Consider the following 16,584-nt stretch of genomic DNA (forward strand, 5'->3'; position numbering starts at 1 on the left):
TATATATGTATGTATATATATATGTATGTATATATATATATATGTATGTATATATATATATATGTATGTATATATATATATATGTATGTATATATATATATATGTATGTATATATATATATATGTATGTATATATATATATATGTATGTATATATATATGTATGTATATATATGCATATATATATATATATATATATATATATATATATATATATATATATGTATGTATATATATATATATATATATGTATGTATATATATATATATATATATATGTATGTATATATATATATATATATATGTATGTATATATATATATATATATGTATGTATATATATATATATATGTATGTATATATATATATATATATGTATGTATATATATATATATATATGTATGTATATATATATATATATATGTATGTATATATATATATATATATGTATGTATATATATATATATATGTATGTATATATATATATATGTATGTATATATATATATATATATATGTGACGCATGCGTACGAACAACCATGCTACATGGCAGTGAAACATGGGCTGTAACTGCTGAGGACATACGTAAGCTCGCAAGGAATGAAGCCAGTATGCTCCGTTGGATGTGTAATGTCAATGTGAATACCCGTCAGAGTGTAAGTATCTTGAGAGAAAAGCTGAACATTAGAAGCATCAGTTGTTGCGTGCAAGAGAGACGATTGCGCTGGTATGGACATGTGGTGAGAATGGAGGAGGATAGCTGCGTGAAAAAGTGCCACACCCTAACAGTTGAGGGAACCCGTGGAAGAGGTAGGCCCAGGAAGACCTGGGCTGAGGTGGTGAGGCAAGACCTTCGTACATTGGGCCTCACCGAGGCGATGACTACGGACCGAGACCTTTGGAAATGGGCTGTGCGTGAGAAGACCCGGCAAGCCAAGTAAGATCGTTGCCAGTGCCCCTGGACTGGTTCTTGTGCGGGTGGCACATGAGATGCACCATTTTGAGCGTGGCCGTTGCCAGTACCGCCTGACTGGCTCCTGTAGGATTTTCGAGCGAGATCGTTGCCAGTGCCCCTGGACTGGCTTGTGCGGGTGGCACATAAAAGACACCATTTCGAGCGTGGCCGTTTTCGTGCGGGTGACACGTAAAAGCACCCACTACACTCTCTGAGTGGTTGGCGTTAGGAAGGGCATCCAGCTGTAGAAACTCTGCCAAATCAGACTGGAGCCTGGTGTTGCCATCCGGTTTCACCAGTCCTCAGTCAAATCGTCCAACCCATGCTAGCATGGAAAGCGGACGTTAAACGATGATGATGATGATGATGATATATATATATATGTATGTATATATATATATATGTATGTATATATATATATATATGTATATATATATATATGTATGTATATATATATATGTATGTATATATATATGTATGTATATATATATATATATATATATATATATATCAGCGTTTCTCAACCGGGGTTCCCCAGAACCCTAGGGTTCTGCAAAAGGTTCCTAGGAGTTCTGCAAGAAAGAGTGAGATAAGCTAATGGTAACTTCAATATATATATATATATGCTATTTACCACATGGACTAATTGAAAAATATATGAGAAAGATATGATACATGGTTTTTTTTTGTGCAGGGGTTCCTTGAGACACATAATTTATTTTAAGGGTTACACAAGGGTAAAAGGGTTGATAAACATTGATATATATAATGGTCTTGCCCCCGTTGAGGATGATGTATGGGTATTCAGGTTTTGCCAAATGACCTGCGCAAATAGTTTTTTTTATAGTAATCAAATATATGTGTTGTACATTAGCTCACTCCCTCCATCAAATTAATGTTGTCTGAAGAGGTGAATTCTGTACCACACATCAATTGTCTAAGTGATCACAGAGCGCAGTGAGATGACTGCACCACTCAGTCTAAGAGTTTAAACCACAATCGCTTGATCTTGGCTTAGTGGTTAGGGTGTCAGCACCATGATCGTAAGATTGTGGTTTTGATTCCTGGACCGGGCGACACATTGTGTTCTTGAGCAAAACACTTCATTTCACGTTGCTCCAGTCCACTCAGCTAGCAAAAATGAGTAAAGCTGCGATGGATCGGTGTCCCGTCCAGCTGGGGAACACATACACTATTGAAACCGGGAAACCGGGCCCATGACCTTGGCTAGGCTTTAAAAGGGTGCATTTATATATATATATATATATATATGTTTGTATGTATATACAGATATATCTGTCTACCTATATATATAGATAGATACCTGTTTATTTTGCCTCTTATTTCAATGATATTTTTGTGATTGTTGCTATATACATACTTATATATCTATATGCACAGAGGTATACACACACACACACACACATCTATATATATATATATATATATATATATATATATATATATGCAGCCATATAAGAGCCCATCAGTCAGGGGAAAAATAACAGGCTTTTGTATCTTTATCAACAAAGCAGGCATATTAATATTCATACAATACAGTATTATATTCAACCAATCTTACCAATCAGTTTCGTACACTAGAGCTTGAGAAACCCAATCCCAGCACTCATCATGCATGAAACCAGTGGGTAAAATCAGCTGAAATGGATCTGTAATACCATATTATAAAAATATTAACATATATGTGTGTGTGTGTCTTTACATACATGATCATATACATATATCATGTACATATACTATGTATCAATGTATATATGTATGTGTGAATATATATTTATATATATATATATATATATATATATGTATGTATGTATGTGTGTATGTATATGTATGTATATATATATATATATATATATATGTATATGTATATATATGTATATAAATGTATATATATGTATATGTGTATATGTATTTATATGTATATATGTATATATATGTGTACATGTATATATATATATATATATATATATATATATATATATATATATATATATATATGTATATATATATATATACACATACACATATATATATGTGTGTGTGTTCTTGCTAATATCAAACAATGAGAATGAGTGTACTACACCACTTTGGTAGATAAATATTTGCATTGATGATGGAGAAGGCGACCAACGTCCTATGTGGCCAGCTTGATAATTGCTGAGAATTCTCTGCAGCATGAAACTATTGGAAGCTTTGTTAGCCAACAAATAAAAACAAAGTACATATACATATATGTATGTATACACTTGCTCAGTTGTTAGAGTTTCTCTTCTACTCGATGTTCTTCCAGACATGTTCACATGCAATATATCCTATTTATAGAATTTTATGTAAATTCTCCTTATTTTGCAGACAATCACAACCAGATGTATGTTGACCGCACACAAGGATCTCCAGATTGTAAGTCAACTCAACATATTTCATCAATATTTCCATGACTCTCTCTCTCTTTCTTTCATCAATCTGTCTCTTTGTGTGTGAGTACATTTCCCTTTATGTGTATGAGGAGATGGAAAGTTTGTATGTCAGTTGTGTTCAGTCAATAAATTGTAACATCCCTCTCCCCACCGCTCTCTTTTTCTCTGTCTCTGTCTTGCTCACCCACCTCTCTCTCTCTCTCTTTCTCCCCCAATCTCTGCTTTTGTGTGTAAGCATATTTTTCTTTATGTGTATGAAGACAGGAAAAGGTTTCAAGTCAATCTTATTCAATTAATGAATTATAATCTCTGTCTTTCTCTCACTTTTTCTTCTCTATGCATATCTATCTGTGCATGTGTGTGTGTGTGTGTGTGTGTGTGTGTGTGTGTGTGTGTGTGTGTTGGTGTCTGTGGCGCCTGCTTCTATGTTAAAAGTTCTGTCACTAAATTAAACTGAATGGCCAATCAACTGTGCCAAATTGTTAGTGCCTAAACAGCTGCACCCAGTTGTCTCATTTTGTTTGGTCAATGTGCATTAGGAAGGACATCCACATGTGAAAACAAATACTCCAACTGCAAGATATTGAGAGAACCTCTTCCTCGTTACTCAACCTGCTAGAGTTAGCAACCAAGTCTCCTTCAAATCACTTCTACCATCTTAATACTTCTATTAACATATTTCTGTTGAAATACACTTTTGTCTCAATTAATTTTGGGAATAATGAAGAATTTTATTCTTTTACTTGTTTCTGTCATTTGACTGTGGCCATGCTGGAGCACCTGCCTTTAGTCGAACAAATTGACCCCAGGATTTATTCTTTGTAAGCCTAGTACTTATTCTATCAGTTTCTTTTGCCGGTGATGTAAACACACCAGCATCGATTGTCAAGTGATTGTGGGGTAACAAACACAAACACACAAATGCATACACACACACATATATATATGACAGGCTTCTTTCAGTTTCCGTCTACCAAATCCACTCATAAGGCTTTGGTCAGCCTGAGGCTATAGCAGAAGACACTTGGTGAAGGTGACACACAGAGGGACTGGACCTCTAAATGTAGAGGGAACCCCTGGAAAAGGTAGATCCAGGAAGACATAGGACAAGGTGATGATGCATGATCTTTGAACATTGGGCCTCATGGAGGCGATGCCAAGTGACCAAGACCCTTGGCAGTAAGCTGTGCTTGAGAAAACTCGTCAAACCAAGTGAGATCAAAGTTGTGGCTGATGCCAGTGTCTCTTAACTGGCACCCGTACTGGTAGCACATAAAAGCACCTATGTCAGTGGCACGTAAAAGGCACTCATTGCACTCTTGGAGTGGTTGGTGTTAGGAAGGGCATCCAGCCGTAGAAACCATGCGGCTCTCTGGCTTACCAGTTCTGGTCAAACCATCTAACCCATGCCAGCATGGAAAACAGATGTTAAATGATGACGATGAGGAGTCCTAGGTGCTTTATATCTGAAAATAGGATGGGTAGCCTTGGTTGAAACATATCTAACCATAGAGCCTCTCAGTCTCCAATTTGACCTGCAGATAAACAAGCCAAGAATATGACTCCACTCAAAACAATCCCAACCATGGCCTAAAGTGTTTCATTTATTTTTATGTACATAGGCGTAGGAGTGGCTGTGTGGTAAGTAGCTTGCTTACCAACCACATGGTTTCAGGTTCAGTCCCACTGCACGGCACCTTGGGCAAGTGTCTTCTACTATAGCCTCGGGCCGACCAAAGCCTTGTGAGTGGATTTGGTAGACGGAAACTGAAAGAAGCCTGTCGTATATATGTATGTGTGTGTGTGTATATGTTTGTGTGTCTTTGTTTATCCCCCCACCATCGCTTGACAACCGATGCTGGTGTGCTTACGTCCCCGTAACTTAGCGGTTTGGCTAAAGAGATTGATAGAATAAGTACTAGGCTTACAAAGAATAAGTCCTGGGGTCGATTAGCTCGACTAAAAGGCGGTGCTCCAGCATGGCCACAGTCAAATGACTGAAACAAGTAAAGAGTAAGAGTTCTTCCATGGAAGTATGGGTTAGATGAATATATCTAATTAAAGCCTTGTTTTACCATTAGAGAGAGAGAGTCACACACACACAGAAAGAAAGAACAAATTACACGGTCTCTTTGTATGTAGACCACTTGATACTAACCCACCAGAAACCATTCTTGATCCACATAAAAACTTCCTGCTTTAAAGATGTCTAGATTAGAATATCCTACCATTGGATCCCCATCTCTGCTACTGATCCTTACTTGCTTCTTATTTTTTTTTAAATAACAGGTCCCTTGTGTATTCCATATTCAAAACTACAATGCCAGCAGATAATTATTTTTGTCAGATGAAATGATAATAGCACCACTATTTTGGAGCTCGTAATTTTCAGAGAATCACATTAGTAAGCAAACACACAGGCACACACACACACTCACATACTCACACTCATACATAAACACACATTCACACATATATTCATTCTTACAAACTCACATAGACACACACACTCATACATGCACATGTAACAGTCCACTTTCAATTACCCTCCACCAAATCAACTGACAAGGCATTGGCCTGCCTAATAGAAGACTCCTGTCCAAAGTGCTTGTGCTGTGGAACTGGACTAAAACCACATGCTTGAAAAGCAAACTTCGAAAACAAAGAGCCATGCTTGTACCAATTAAAAATGTAGTAAGATAACAAAATTATGCTTGGGACATAATTTTAATATGAAATTTTGGTAGGATATTCTAATCTGGACATCTTTAAAGCAGTAGGCTTTTATGTGGATCAAAGATGGTTTCTGGTGGGTTGATATCAAAAGGTCTACATACAGAGAGACCATGTAATCTGTTCTCTCTTTCTGTGTGTATGAGTGTCTCCCCCCCCCCCCGCCTCTCTCTCTCTTTCTCTCTCTCTCTCTCTATATATATATATATCTGTTTAACTACATATATGCCCATCTCTTTCTCACTCTCTCTATTTGTCTATTTATCAATCAAACTATATATATCTATTACAGAGATGTACTTGCATAGCAAGTGACCTGATCTGAGATCGTGTGCTGGAATGAAAACAATTGCAGCATGGAAGGTGTTTATAAGCCATTTAAAATAACACACAAAAGCTGTTTAAAATAACAATTTAAAACCATTAAATACCGTTTAAAAAAGCCATTTAAAATAAAACACAAAAACGGTTTTTGTGTGTTATTTTAAATGGCTTATAAACACCTTCTACGCTGCAATGTCTAGCTATTAATCTGTCTACCCATCCATCCATCCATCCATCCATCTATCTATCCATCTATCCATCTATCTATCTATTTATCTATCTGTCTATCTATCTACCTATCTATCTATCTATCTATCTATCTGTCTGTCTGTCTTATTTTGATGACATTTGTTGATTAGTTGAACCAGCCTTATAAACTAACAACTGTTATATACCTTACACTCTTCACCTGTTTCAGACGACTTTGCTCTCAATACTGATCTAAGCGGTATGACCAATTACAACCACTGGGGAAGCCAAGGTCCGCAGCCTCCGCCTGGATCTTTACAAAGCAATATGCATATAAATACAGGGTAAGATAACATATACTTTCGTAAATCTATTTCTATAATTGTCTATGCATTTCTGATTTGTCAGCTGTATGAGATATCTATGCACATTGCAACTGGTGAAAATATTAAAGAATGATATTAAATTGCGAAAGCTGATTTGTATATATGAAATAACTATGATATGAATAATAGTTTCTAAGAAAAGCAACTCAAAATATCATTTGAATAGAAGACTCATGGGGATAAAATACTATATATCATGTGTATATATATATATATATATATATATATATATATATATATATACATATACATATATGTATATCTTTAAAATATATTGACAGGGGTGGTTAACACATTACATCTACTGTAATAAATAGGGTGTGTCTGCATATATATATAGTCTGGGGCTATAGGAGAAGACACTTGCCCAAGGTGCCTTGCAGTGGGACTGAACATGAAACCACGTCGGGAAGCGACCTTCTAAACCACACAGCCATGCCTGCATAGATAATAATATACACACATACATACTCACACACAGTCACACACAAGCACGCATTCACACTCAGAGTTGAATCGTAGATGTAGCCATGATGTTTCAGTGATCTGATGTGTTAGCTTTCTTTATTTGCATTAATTTGTAAAAATATACAGTTGTGTAATACTGAGCTTGTATATTGATGCAGACATGTATGTATGATTTTTGACTACTGAAATCAATAATACATGAAAAATGTTATGAAACAGCTGTAATCACATGGAAGTCACACGAGAAAAAAATAAATATGTCTTCACCTCTCACACCTCCTGACTTTATGCTTCATATATATATATATATATATATATATATATCCAGTTAGTGTAAACTGTCAGAAGAAAGAGTACACAATACCATGGTAGAGATTAATATTTTATTATGATTGAATCAGTCTCTTGCTACTCTGAGTTTCACCTGTAGGCTCACAGGATCTTCAGGTAAGTTGTTACTACTTACTTAAAGATCTTGTGCACCTACACATGAAACCCAGAGTAGCAAAAGACTGACTTGAGCAAAAATACAATATCATATATATATATATAGTTCCTTGGGAAACATTTTGAATATGCATATATAAGACCTCCTATTCTGTTATGCTGGCTGCAACGTAATGATGCCAAATGGCAATACCACTATTTTTGGTCACATCAGGTTGTGCCAATATGACGTAGGATAAATACAGTAATAATAATAATAATAATAATAATAATAATAATAATAATAATCCATGGATGGAATTTATAAATATTTTAATACATCACTACACCTGTTTCCACAAATCGAATGTTTCGTATGATCATAGTCCATATTCCTGGGATGATTACAGTATAGTCCATAGTATCTATGGACATCAGGTTGGTCATGTTCATGCATTCATTTCTAATATGGACTATGATCTTAAGAAACATGCGATATGTGGAAACGCACGCCGTGATGCATTAAAATATTTATAAATTCCGTCCATGGGTTATTATCATTATTATTATTACTATATATATACACACATATATTAGCTATAAAATTATTGACATATCTAGAATACAAATAGACAACAGTAAATGGCCATAGAATTATGAAATTTTGAGCATGAAGCATCGCTGATCTCTGGATTATTATCAGTCAAAAACCAATGCTTAAAAATAAAGTATCTGTAGAATCAACATGATTTCAATTACATATGGTGCCCCAGTATGGTCACAGTTCTCTAGTTGTAACTAGCAAATGAGTAAAGAGCAATATCATAGAGCACATCATTGTTTGTTTGTTGGTTTTGTTTTTGTTATTTTTCCAAAAATTACATTTGTTGTTATAAATTATCTATACAAGAGTTTGATTGAATCATAGAAATATTATGTATAGATATTTTTTCTCCCACCCTTCCTCGTCGTTGTACTGAGCTAATTCATCTTAGGTAGTCTTTTGTTTTGGGGGTTTTTTTTGTTTTCTTTTCCCTTTAAGAGCAGGGAAAATAAATATCTTCACCATGCTTTTATGGGTTTTTTTTTCAATCCCTTTGTTTCAAAATTTTATGCCACAATTTTACTTAAGAACAGAATAGTCAAAGGGTATTTTTTTTTTATTATCAGAAATTTTTAAAGAACATAAAGAACAATTTTTCTCTCTCTTTTTTTTTTTTTTTTTTTTGTCCTAAGATAAGTCTTTTTTGAATAGCTTGTTGAGACTGTGGAACCATCAAATAAGGGGGAAAGCAATTTTGAATAAAAAAAAAAAAAAAGAGAAAGGAAATGTGAAAATGATGGGTTAGGAGAAGGGTTGAAGTAGGAAGAAGAGTGAGAAATGAAAATGAAGAGAAAGACTTTGTGTGGAATGTGAGTAGGAAAGAATTGGGGAGTTCAAAAAAATCCAAAAAAGAAAAGAAAAGAATATATATATATATATTATGTCACAGAAAGGAAAAAAAAAACAAGAGAAAGAAAGGGAAAGAGAGATATAAATAAGCAGAGAGAAAGAGAGAGAAAGGGTGACATGATTAAACGGAGAGAAAGAGCGAGAATCTGAGGAATCCCATAAGAATATGTAGAATGAATGATGCTTGACCAAATATCCAAGACAAGCACAAGGTTTTCTGAGGAGAGGATTTCTTTTCTTCTGGTTTCAGTGAAGTACCATGGGAACGGTTCATGGAGCGACACTTTGAGCTGAAGAGTAGCAGACCATTATATGTCTAATTTCTGACTTTTAGTGCCTAACTTATAAGTTTGCACTTCCTCAAGATGGCCTAAAAAAAAAAAAAAAATTAAAAAAAAAAAAAACACACACACACACACACGTACACACACGTACACAAACAAACAGATGGCTGGACATAGGCTTAAAGCAAACACAAAATAACGATGATAACATATCTGAAATGCGATGACAAATGAGAAATAAAACGATATCTGAAAACGATCAAAGAATGAAAGACAGAAAGAAAAGTGAAAAGATACGTCTACATACAAACATACTTACATACATACATATATATATATATATATATATATATATATACATCTTTATATTTATCCACAGAAAGATGGTACTCATTTTTTTTTTTTTGCAAAAAAAAAAACCGGAGGAGAAGTAAAAGTTCTTACTTTTTGTATACCCTCCTACTTCTGCGGAATCGGCTACAAGTTTAAATCTTTGCAATCTGTATAACGAAACACTAATATATACATACATTATATATATATATATATATATATATATATATATATACATTTTTAAAAAAATATGAAAAAGAAAATGAGAAAAGATGATCTTTTCACAACCATCAATAAATGAAAGGATGTCTTGATTCAGAAGCCATTTGAGATTTCCAAAGAAACAAACTTGCTTGGAGGAAGACCATGGTGGTTTATAAATCTCCGTGCATGAAAGAAAGACAGAAAGAAAGAAATGTGAAAAATGTAAATTTTATCAATGAATATTTTCCACACTTAGCCATAAAAAAGAAATACTTATTAATTCTCACTTTTTTAAGACTTGTTTATGAATCACTGTAGATACAACTTTATTGACAGACATAAGAAAATAAAAATGAATGCCTCTAAGTTATAATGATATTAATGTTTCTAAGCTAAAGTACTTGTAGGAACATATGTTTAATTAATGGTTAATGGATCTGAGCCCAGCATATCCCTGGTAGAAATGCTATCAAGCTACATGGGATGAAAGACACAGTCTGTTTTCAGTGTGGTTTTAAAAAATTAGATTGTGGAAACAGAGAAAATTTTAAATTGCATGGCATTTGGTTTAAGTGAATTATTCTTTCTACCAACTCAACACTAGAAACAAATTCATCATATTAGCAAATAACAATAATAATAATATTAATGATTATAATAATAATAATAATAATAATAATGATAATGATAATAATAATTATAATGATAATGATCATAATAGTTTAGATCAGCTATGGTCCTTGAAAGAAAACCTATAAACTCCAGATATTGGAAAAATTAAAGGAAAGAAGATAGTATTTGAATTCCAGAGTTTTGAAGCAAGAAATGAATCTCAAATGGAAATTATCCAGAATTCTTCCTTTGACAGCGCTAGCTGATCCATTTTACACAGCCTGATTAGAGCTGACCTGGTGCTCAACAACAACGACGACAACAAGACACAAAATATATAAACCAAGTTCTTTAATATATCTCTAAAAAAATGAAACATTCCAGATAATTTTGGGATCCTTAACGATGTCAAGCATACATTTTTATACCATTTTTACAATTAAAAATTCAACAGGATTGGTTGTGGTAAATTCTATACGACTTGTGGTACCATATGGTATCATATGGTACCACTACTTAAGAATCTGCCTTTATAATCAGGCATGATTTCTTGCTATAATTCACTCTTCGGTCAGTGAAATACAATCATGAATTAAGTTGTACATAGTACTGCAAGCTAACAAAACATTTTGTCCTTTTTTCTTTTTCCAACCCTCCCCACTGTCTCCTACCTATGCGTAAACACTGCTGTCCTTTCCTCACTATCAGACACAGAGCAAGACCCGACACCGTTAGAATCTACCACTCATCATGGTCAATAAACTTACCAAACTCTCTTATTAATGAATAAACCCTTTTCACAACTCCCTCTATGTTTCTGTGAGAGTATTTCTTATAATTTACGGCTACATGGACCAGTTTATTTGAGAGTTAACTGTCTCAGTCATAGGCAAGACATAAAACCAGTAACAGGAAGCAAACCACCAATTTCTTGGCTGTTTGTCCATTACCCAATCAACTCAGCCTACCCTCCTCTCCAACATGTTTGACATAGCACTAAATTTGGACAAGAACTACACTATTACCTACCATGAGCCTATAGGCCATGCATTTCTAATATTTTGTATAACCATTGAATTTCATTGGTGTACATTTACATTTATGCATATATCTTGGCTTGGACTTTACACAAATTGTAATAAGCCTTGTTTTATCCTATTCCTTGTTATGTGTATAAAACTGTTGTATATTTCTTTTAACCCTTTGCTGTTGTTATTATTATTATTATCATATCATTATTGTTGTAGTTGTTGTTCTTCTTTGATTTATTTCCTGAATGGAGTGAGAGCGACAAAGTATGTTTAGACAATGCAAGCACTCCAGTTTTCATTAGCCGTTTGAGTTTACTCAAAGTGCATCTTGTATATTTCATATTTACAACAGAAAGATATCTATTTACAAAACAGTTTAATCTCTCGTTGAATGTCTACTTGTAACACCATCAATACTATTCCTGTAAGTTAGAATGGGTGAAATAACTGGGCTACTTTTCTTACAACATATCATAATTATGTGTATATGAATGTAAATGTAATCTATTCAGGTACATCAGGGGCACCTTTAAAGGTGAAAACTTAACCCCAGAAGGTTATAAAGTAGAGTTGTTTGATCCCAGAAGTAAGGTAGTAAAGGTAAAGTTACCTTTTTGAGTTATACCAACTCAAAAGGGCCAGTTTCCTGGTTTCATGGTGTATATATTACCCACCTGGATGGGATGCTAGTCTGTCACAAGATTACTCATTTTTGCCAGCTGAGTGGACTGGAGCAATGTGAAATGAAATGTTTTGCTCAAGCACACAACACGTCATCTGGTCCAGTAATCAAAATGACAATCTTCCAGTCATGAGTCCAACACCTTAACCACCAAGCCATATGCCTCCACAAAGAAGTCATACCAACTCATCATAAGGGTCAGTTTTCTGGTTTCATGGCGTTTACATTCCCTACCACTAAACCACATGCCTCCGTGATCCCAGAAGTACAAGACTAAATATTGTGAAATTGGATAGGGAACAAGACCTATAAACCTTTTCAGGACCTTCGGGACTGGTGTTAAGGAACAGAGGGATATTTTTATTTTAACTGAGGATCTGATCCAAATGCTTACGTCAAAGTGGACTCCAATAAAAACTTGAAAGGGCCATGTGATGGTGCTTAATTAGGTGATGGATTACGTGTATCACTTACAAACAGAATCAGCCTTTCCTACACACTTCCTCACAGTTTCTGTGTACCAGACTTCATTTACAAGGCTTTAGCAGACCCAGAGACTATAGCAGTAAATACTCCTACCTGGGGAACCATATATAGTAGAATTGAAACCAATTTCATGTAGCTGCAAAGCATATTTCTTAACCTCCACATAAACATTGCCTATACGAAAGGTTTTTTTTTTATATAGATCATCTTTGTTATTAATTCTGCAAGTGTTTCCCAGCCAAACATGGGAAAATCAAAATACAGTAAAGACAATGATAACTGTAACTCAAAGAGAAAATACAATGCTGAAGAAGGTTAATTTAAAACTACAAATTCTTCTGTTTCATTAGTAGCTTTCCAACAATCCTGAAATCAAATACTTTCCGATTAATTTACACTTTTCATTAACACATTTCTATTTTAATAACCACTGATTTTGTTTCAATTAATTTTGGAAATTATGAAGAGTTTAGTAAAATCACATTGTAATTATTAAACCGGTATTTGGAACTCAAATTAACATGAATTTCTAGCGGATTAGATTACTTTGATACAAGTAGCTTGTAATGTAGAACCAAGAGCAGTGTCAGACACACACATACATATATTATTGACCACACATAGTCAATGTATGTGTTATACTTGTTTGCCAGTACACTGCTGTTTAGTATGGTGGGGATGACTCACTCATAATTGTATAAATATGTCATACGTGTTTGTATATTGGTTTTATTGTCCTGTTCTCTTAGTTGAAAAATAAACAGGTAAATTGACATAATACAATGTTTGCAAGTTGATGAGTACCACATATTCCCCTCCATTTTCTTATTGCTATATAAATTAAGGGTAAAATTTCCTTTTACCCACACCCATTTATTACACTCGGTAAAAACACTAGTGTAATAATAATTGGGTATCCCTCCGGCAGTATATTGGATAGATATTATCCCTTAGTGGGTTGGGTTCACAACCTCTAACTTTCTTGGATTATATATATGTATATATATATATTATATCTCATATAAAATTCTATATGTCATAGTAAATTTTTTTAAATAATTTTTAATGTTTTTTGAAATTTTTTTTTTTACATTATACATTTTTCTTCATACAAATTAAAATTTTTTTAGTAAAAACAAGTTAATTTTCAGTAAAATATACTATACTGTCACAAATAAAGGAACACCAACTATACAATTTTTTCATACAAAAAGATACATACCTTTTAGTCAAAAGTTTCTTAAACAAACACAGTTGTAACATGCAGGAGTAGTGAAAAAACGTTTCAGAATCTAGTTAAAAAAACAAGTAGTTAGTGAGTTAAATTTGAGTTTAAGGATGTGTGTGCATATGTAAGTATATATGTATGTGTATGTGTGTCTATAGACACATACACACACATATAAACCTCTATTGGTTCACCAGAAGTGATAAATTATACAACTCAATACATAAGCGTAGAGTATTATTTAATACATTATAACTGAAAGGTTTGTAATACTAGTAATCTGAGTTACACATTTCCGATCATTCACCTGGTTATCTGAGCCTGCTTTTACTTTGAAATATATTTGCTGCTTGGTTTATTTATCATTATATATATATATATATATATATATATATATATATATTTATATATACATATATATTTATATATATATATATAGGTGTGTGTGTGTGTATGCATGCATACACACACACACAAATATATATGCATGTGTGTGTGTATATATATATATATACATACATGCATATATGTGTATGCATGATTTTCACTGGTTACTTTGCTCCAAGACTCAGGTTAATGTTCTGGAAATATTTCAGGCCTTGTGCCTATTGTAGAAAGGATTATTATTATTATTATTATTATTATTATTATTATTATTATTGAGTGAGAGGGCAGTGCATGCCATCAAAGTGACACTGGGGTACAATTACATAAAGTCCAATAAACCCATTGTGACAACCTGTCTGATAAGGGTACACCGGGCACATGCATCACAACCATATGTGCATGGCATGGTGATCTCATATCAAGCTTAGCAGTGCATGACCTTGCAGGTGGGGGCCCAGTTAGAATTTTTTTCAGGTTGAGGAACCCATCCCACTCAAAAAGTCCCTGAATAAGAGTTGTTTAAGGATGTCAAAGGAAACACCCGTGTTTCCAAAGGTGAATTATGCAAACCCCAAAGAATTCCTCTCAACACATGGCTATGATGATCTCCCACTACTTCTGCTCATGATCAGAAATGCACATATCATCAGCCACTAAGAGACATGCTCAACTGGTTAAGGACAGACAACTGACAAGCAAATCTGTGGTATTGAGCAGAATGTTTACTGTAGCCTATTTTTTATACCAAATATAACAATGTACATGATAATACTTCAAATCAGTTAAGATTAGAAGCCGTGAGAGCCATTGTCTGGTACTATTATTATCATTATCATTATTATTATTATTATTATTATAATGTCTCATTTTTCATTATGCTTGTATGTGTACATATGACCACAAAGATATTTGTACACACACACATACATTCACAGATGCATGCATATATCTGTGTGTATGTGTGTGAGTATGTTATATGCATATATGTATGCATTTTAATTTCTCTTCCTAAATTATTTGAATTTTTTTCCTATAAAAAGTAGCTGGTTTCTAACAAAAGGAAAACTCCAAAAAAACATTCAATCCTGAATTTAGATAAGTACAAGGCATGTACCTCAGAAAAAGTCTTGCATATAGTAATTATTCCACTTACAAACAGTATTTGTAAAATCCATGTTAGCTGATTTCTTTCTTTGCCTGAAAATCTCATTTTTTTAAAAATTTTTTTGCTAGGGATTACTCCATACATGTGTGTGTATGTGTGTGTGCACGCATGTGTATATGTGTGTGTGTGCGCCTGTGTGTTTGTGGTCATACATATATATGTCTGTCTATATCAGGGGTTTTCAAACTGTGGTCCGCGGACCACAGGGGGTCCGTAAGGAGAAGACGGGGTCCGTGGACAGCAAATACTATTTTATGGGCAATCTGATTTTATACATGTTTTTTAATCGAAATCTTTTAATTGACAATAAACCTATTTGTTAAATACTGTTAAATAAATAAATGTAAAAATATATGTTATTTTAAGCAAATATTTATGTATAAATTTCATAAGCGTTTATAAGGGGGTCCCTAAGGTAAAGCCTGAAATATAAAGGGGTCCGCAAGTCAAAAAGTTTGAAAACCCCTGGTCTATATAACAAAATGGCACCTGAAGATTAGAAGAGAATATAGTTAAAGAAATTTAAATGTAGATGGAAAACACGTATACACACATACACATACAAAAAAATCTGCCAAGATTAATACTTTGAAAAAGTTAATTATTACTTTATATTTCTCTCGTGACAAGATTCACTTAAAAAAATGCAGACTTGTTGTGTAACAATAATAACATTAACCAATTAGAGAAAAACACTTGAAAGAAAAATCAAACTCTTTTAATTAGATCATCAAAATCTAAATTATTCTTATTTTGATTTTGTTTTATTTGTTTATTGTTGTTGTTTTTATTGTTGTCTGATCTG

At 33.6% G+C, this 16,584-nt stretch overlaps 1 protein-coding gene across 4 annotated transcripts in view; it reads left to right on the forward strand.

The window, feature by feature from the left end:
* The window catches only part of LOC106878542 (myocyte-specific enhancer factor 2C), a 421,727-nt gene that overhangs the window by 404,305 nt on the left and 838 nt on the right, over positions 1-16,584 (forward strand). For 3 of the 4 annotated variants that reach the window (XM_089351181.1, XM_089351183.1, XM_089351182.1), the window contains 2 exons: positions 3,324-3,371; positions 6,864-6,978. In XM_089351181.1, the coding sequence (XP_089207307.1) occupies positions 3,324-3,371; positions 6,864-6,978 (163 nt within the window). Of the gene's footprint in view, positions 1-3,323; positions 3,372-6,863; positions 6,979-9,617; positions 9,780-16,584 lie in introns of those variants that run through there. The other variant, XM_089351184.1, reaches the window with a different exon arrangement.

The sequence above is a fragment of the Octopus bimaculoides genome, chromosome 4 (assembly GCF_046866305.1).
Source record: "Octopus bimaculoides isolate indiv1 chromosome 4, ASM4686630v1, whole genome shotgun sequence".
In the NCBI taxonomy this organism is placed as follows: Eukaryota; Metazoa; Mollusca; class Cephalopoda; order Octopoda; family Octopodidae; genus Octopus; species Octopus bimaculoides.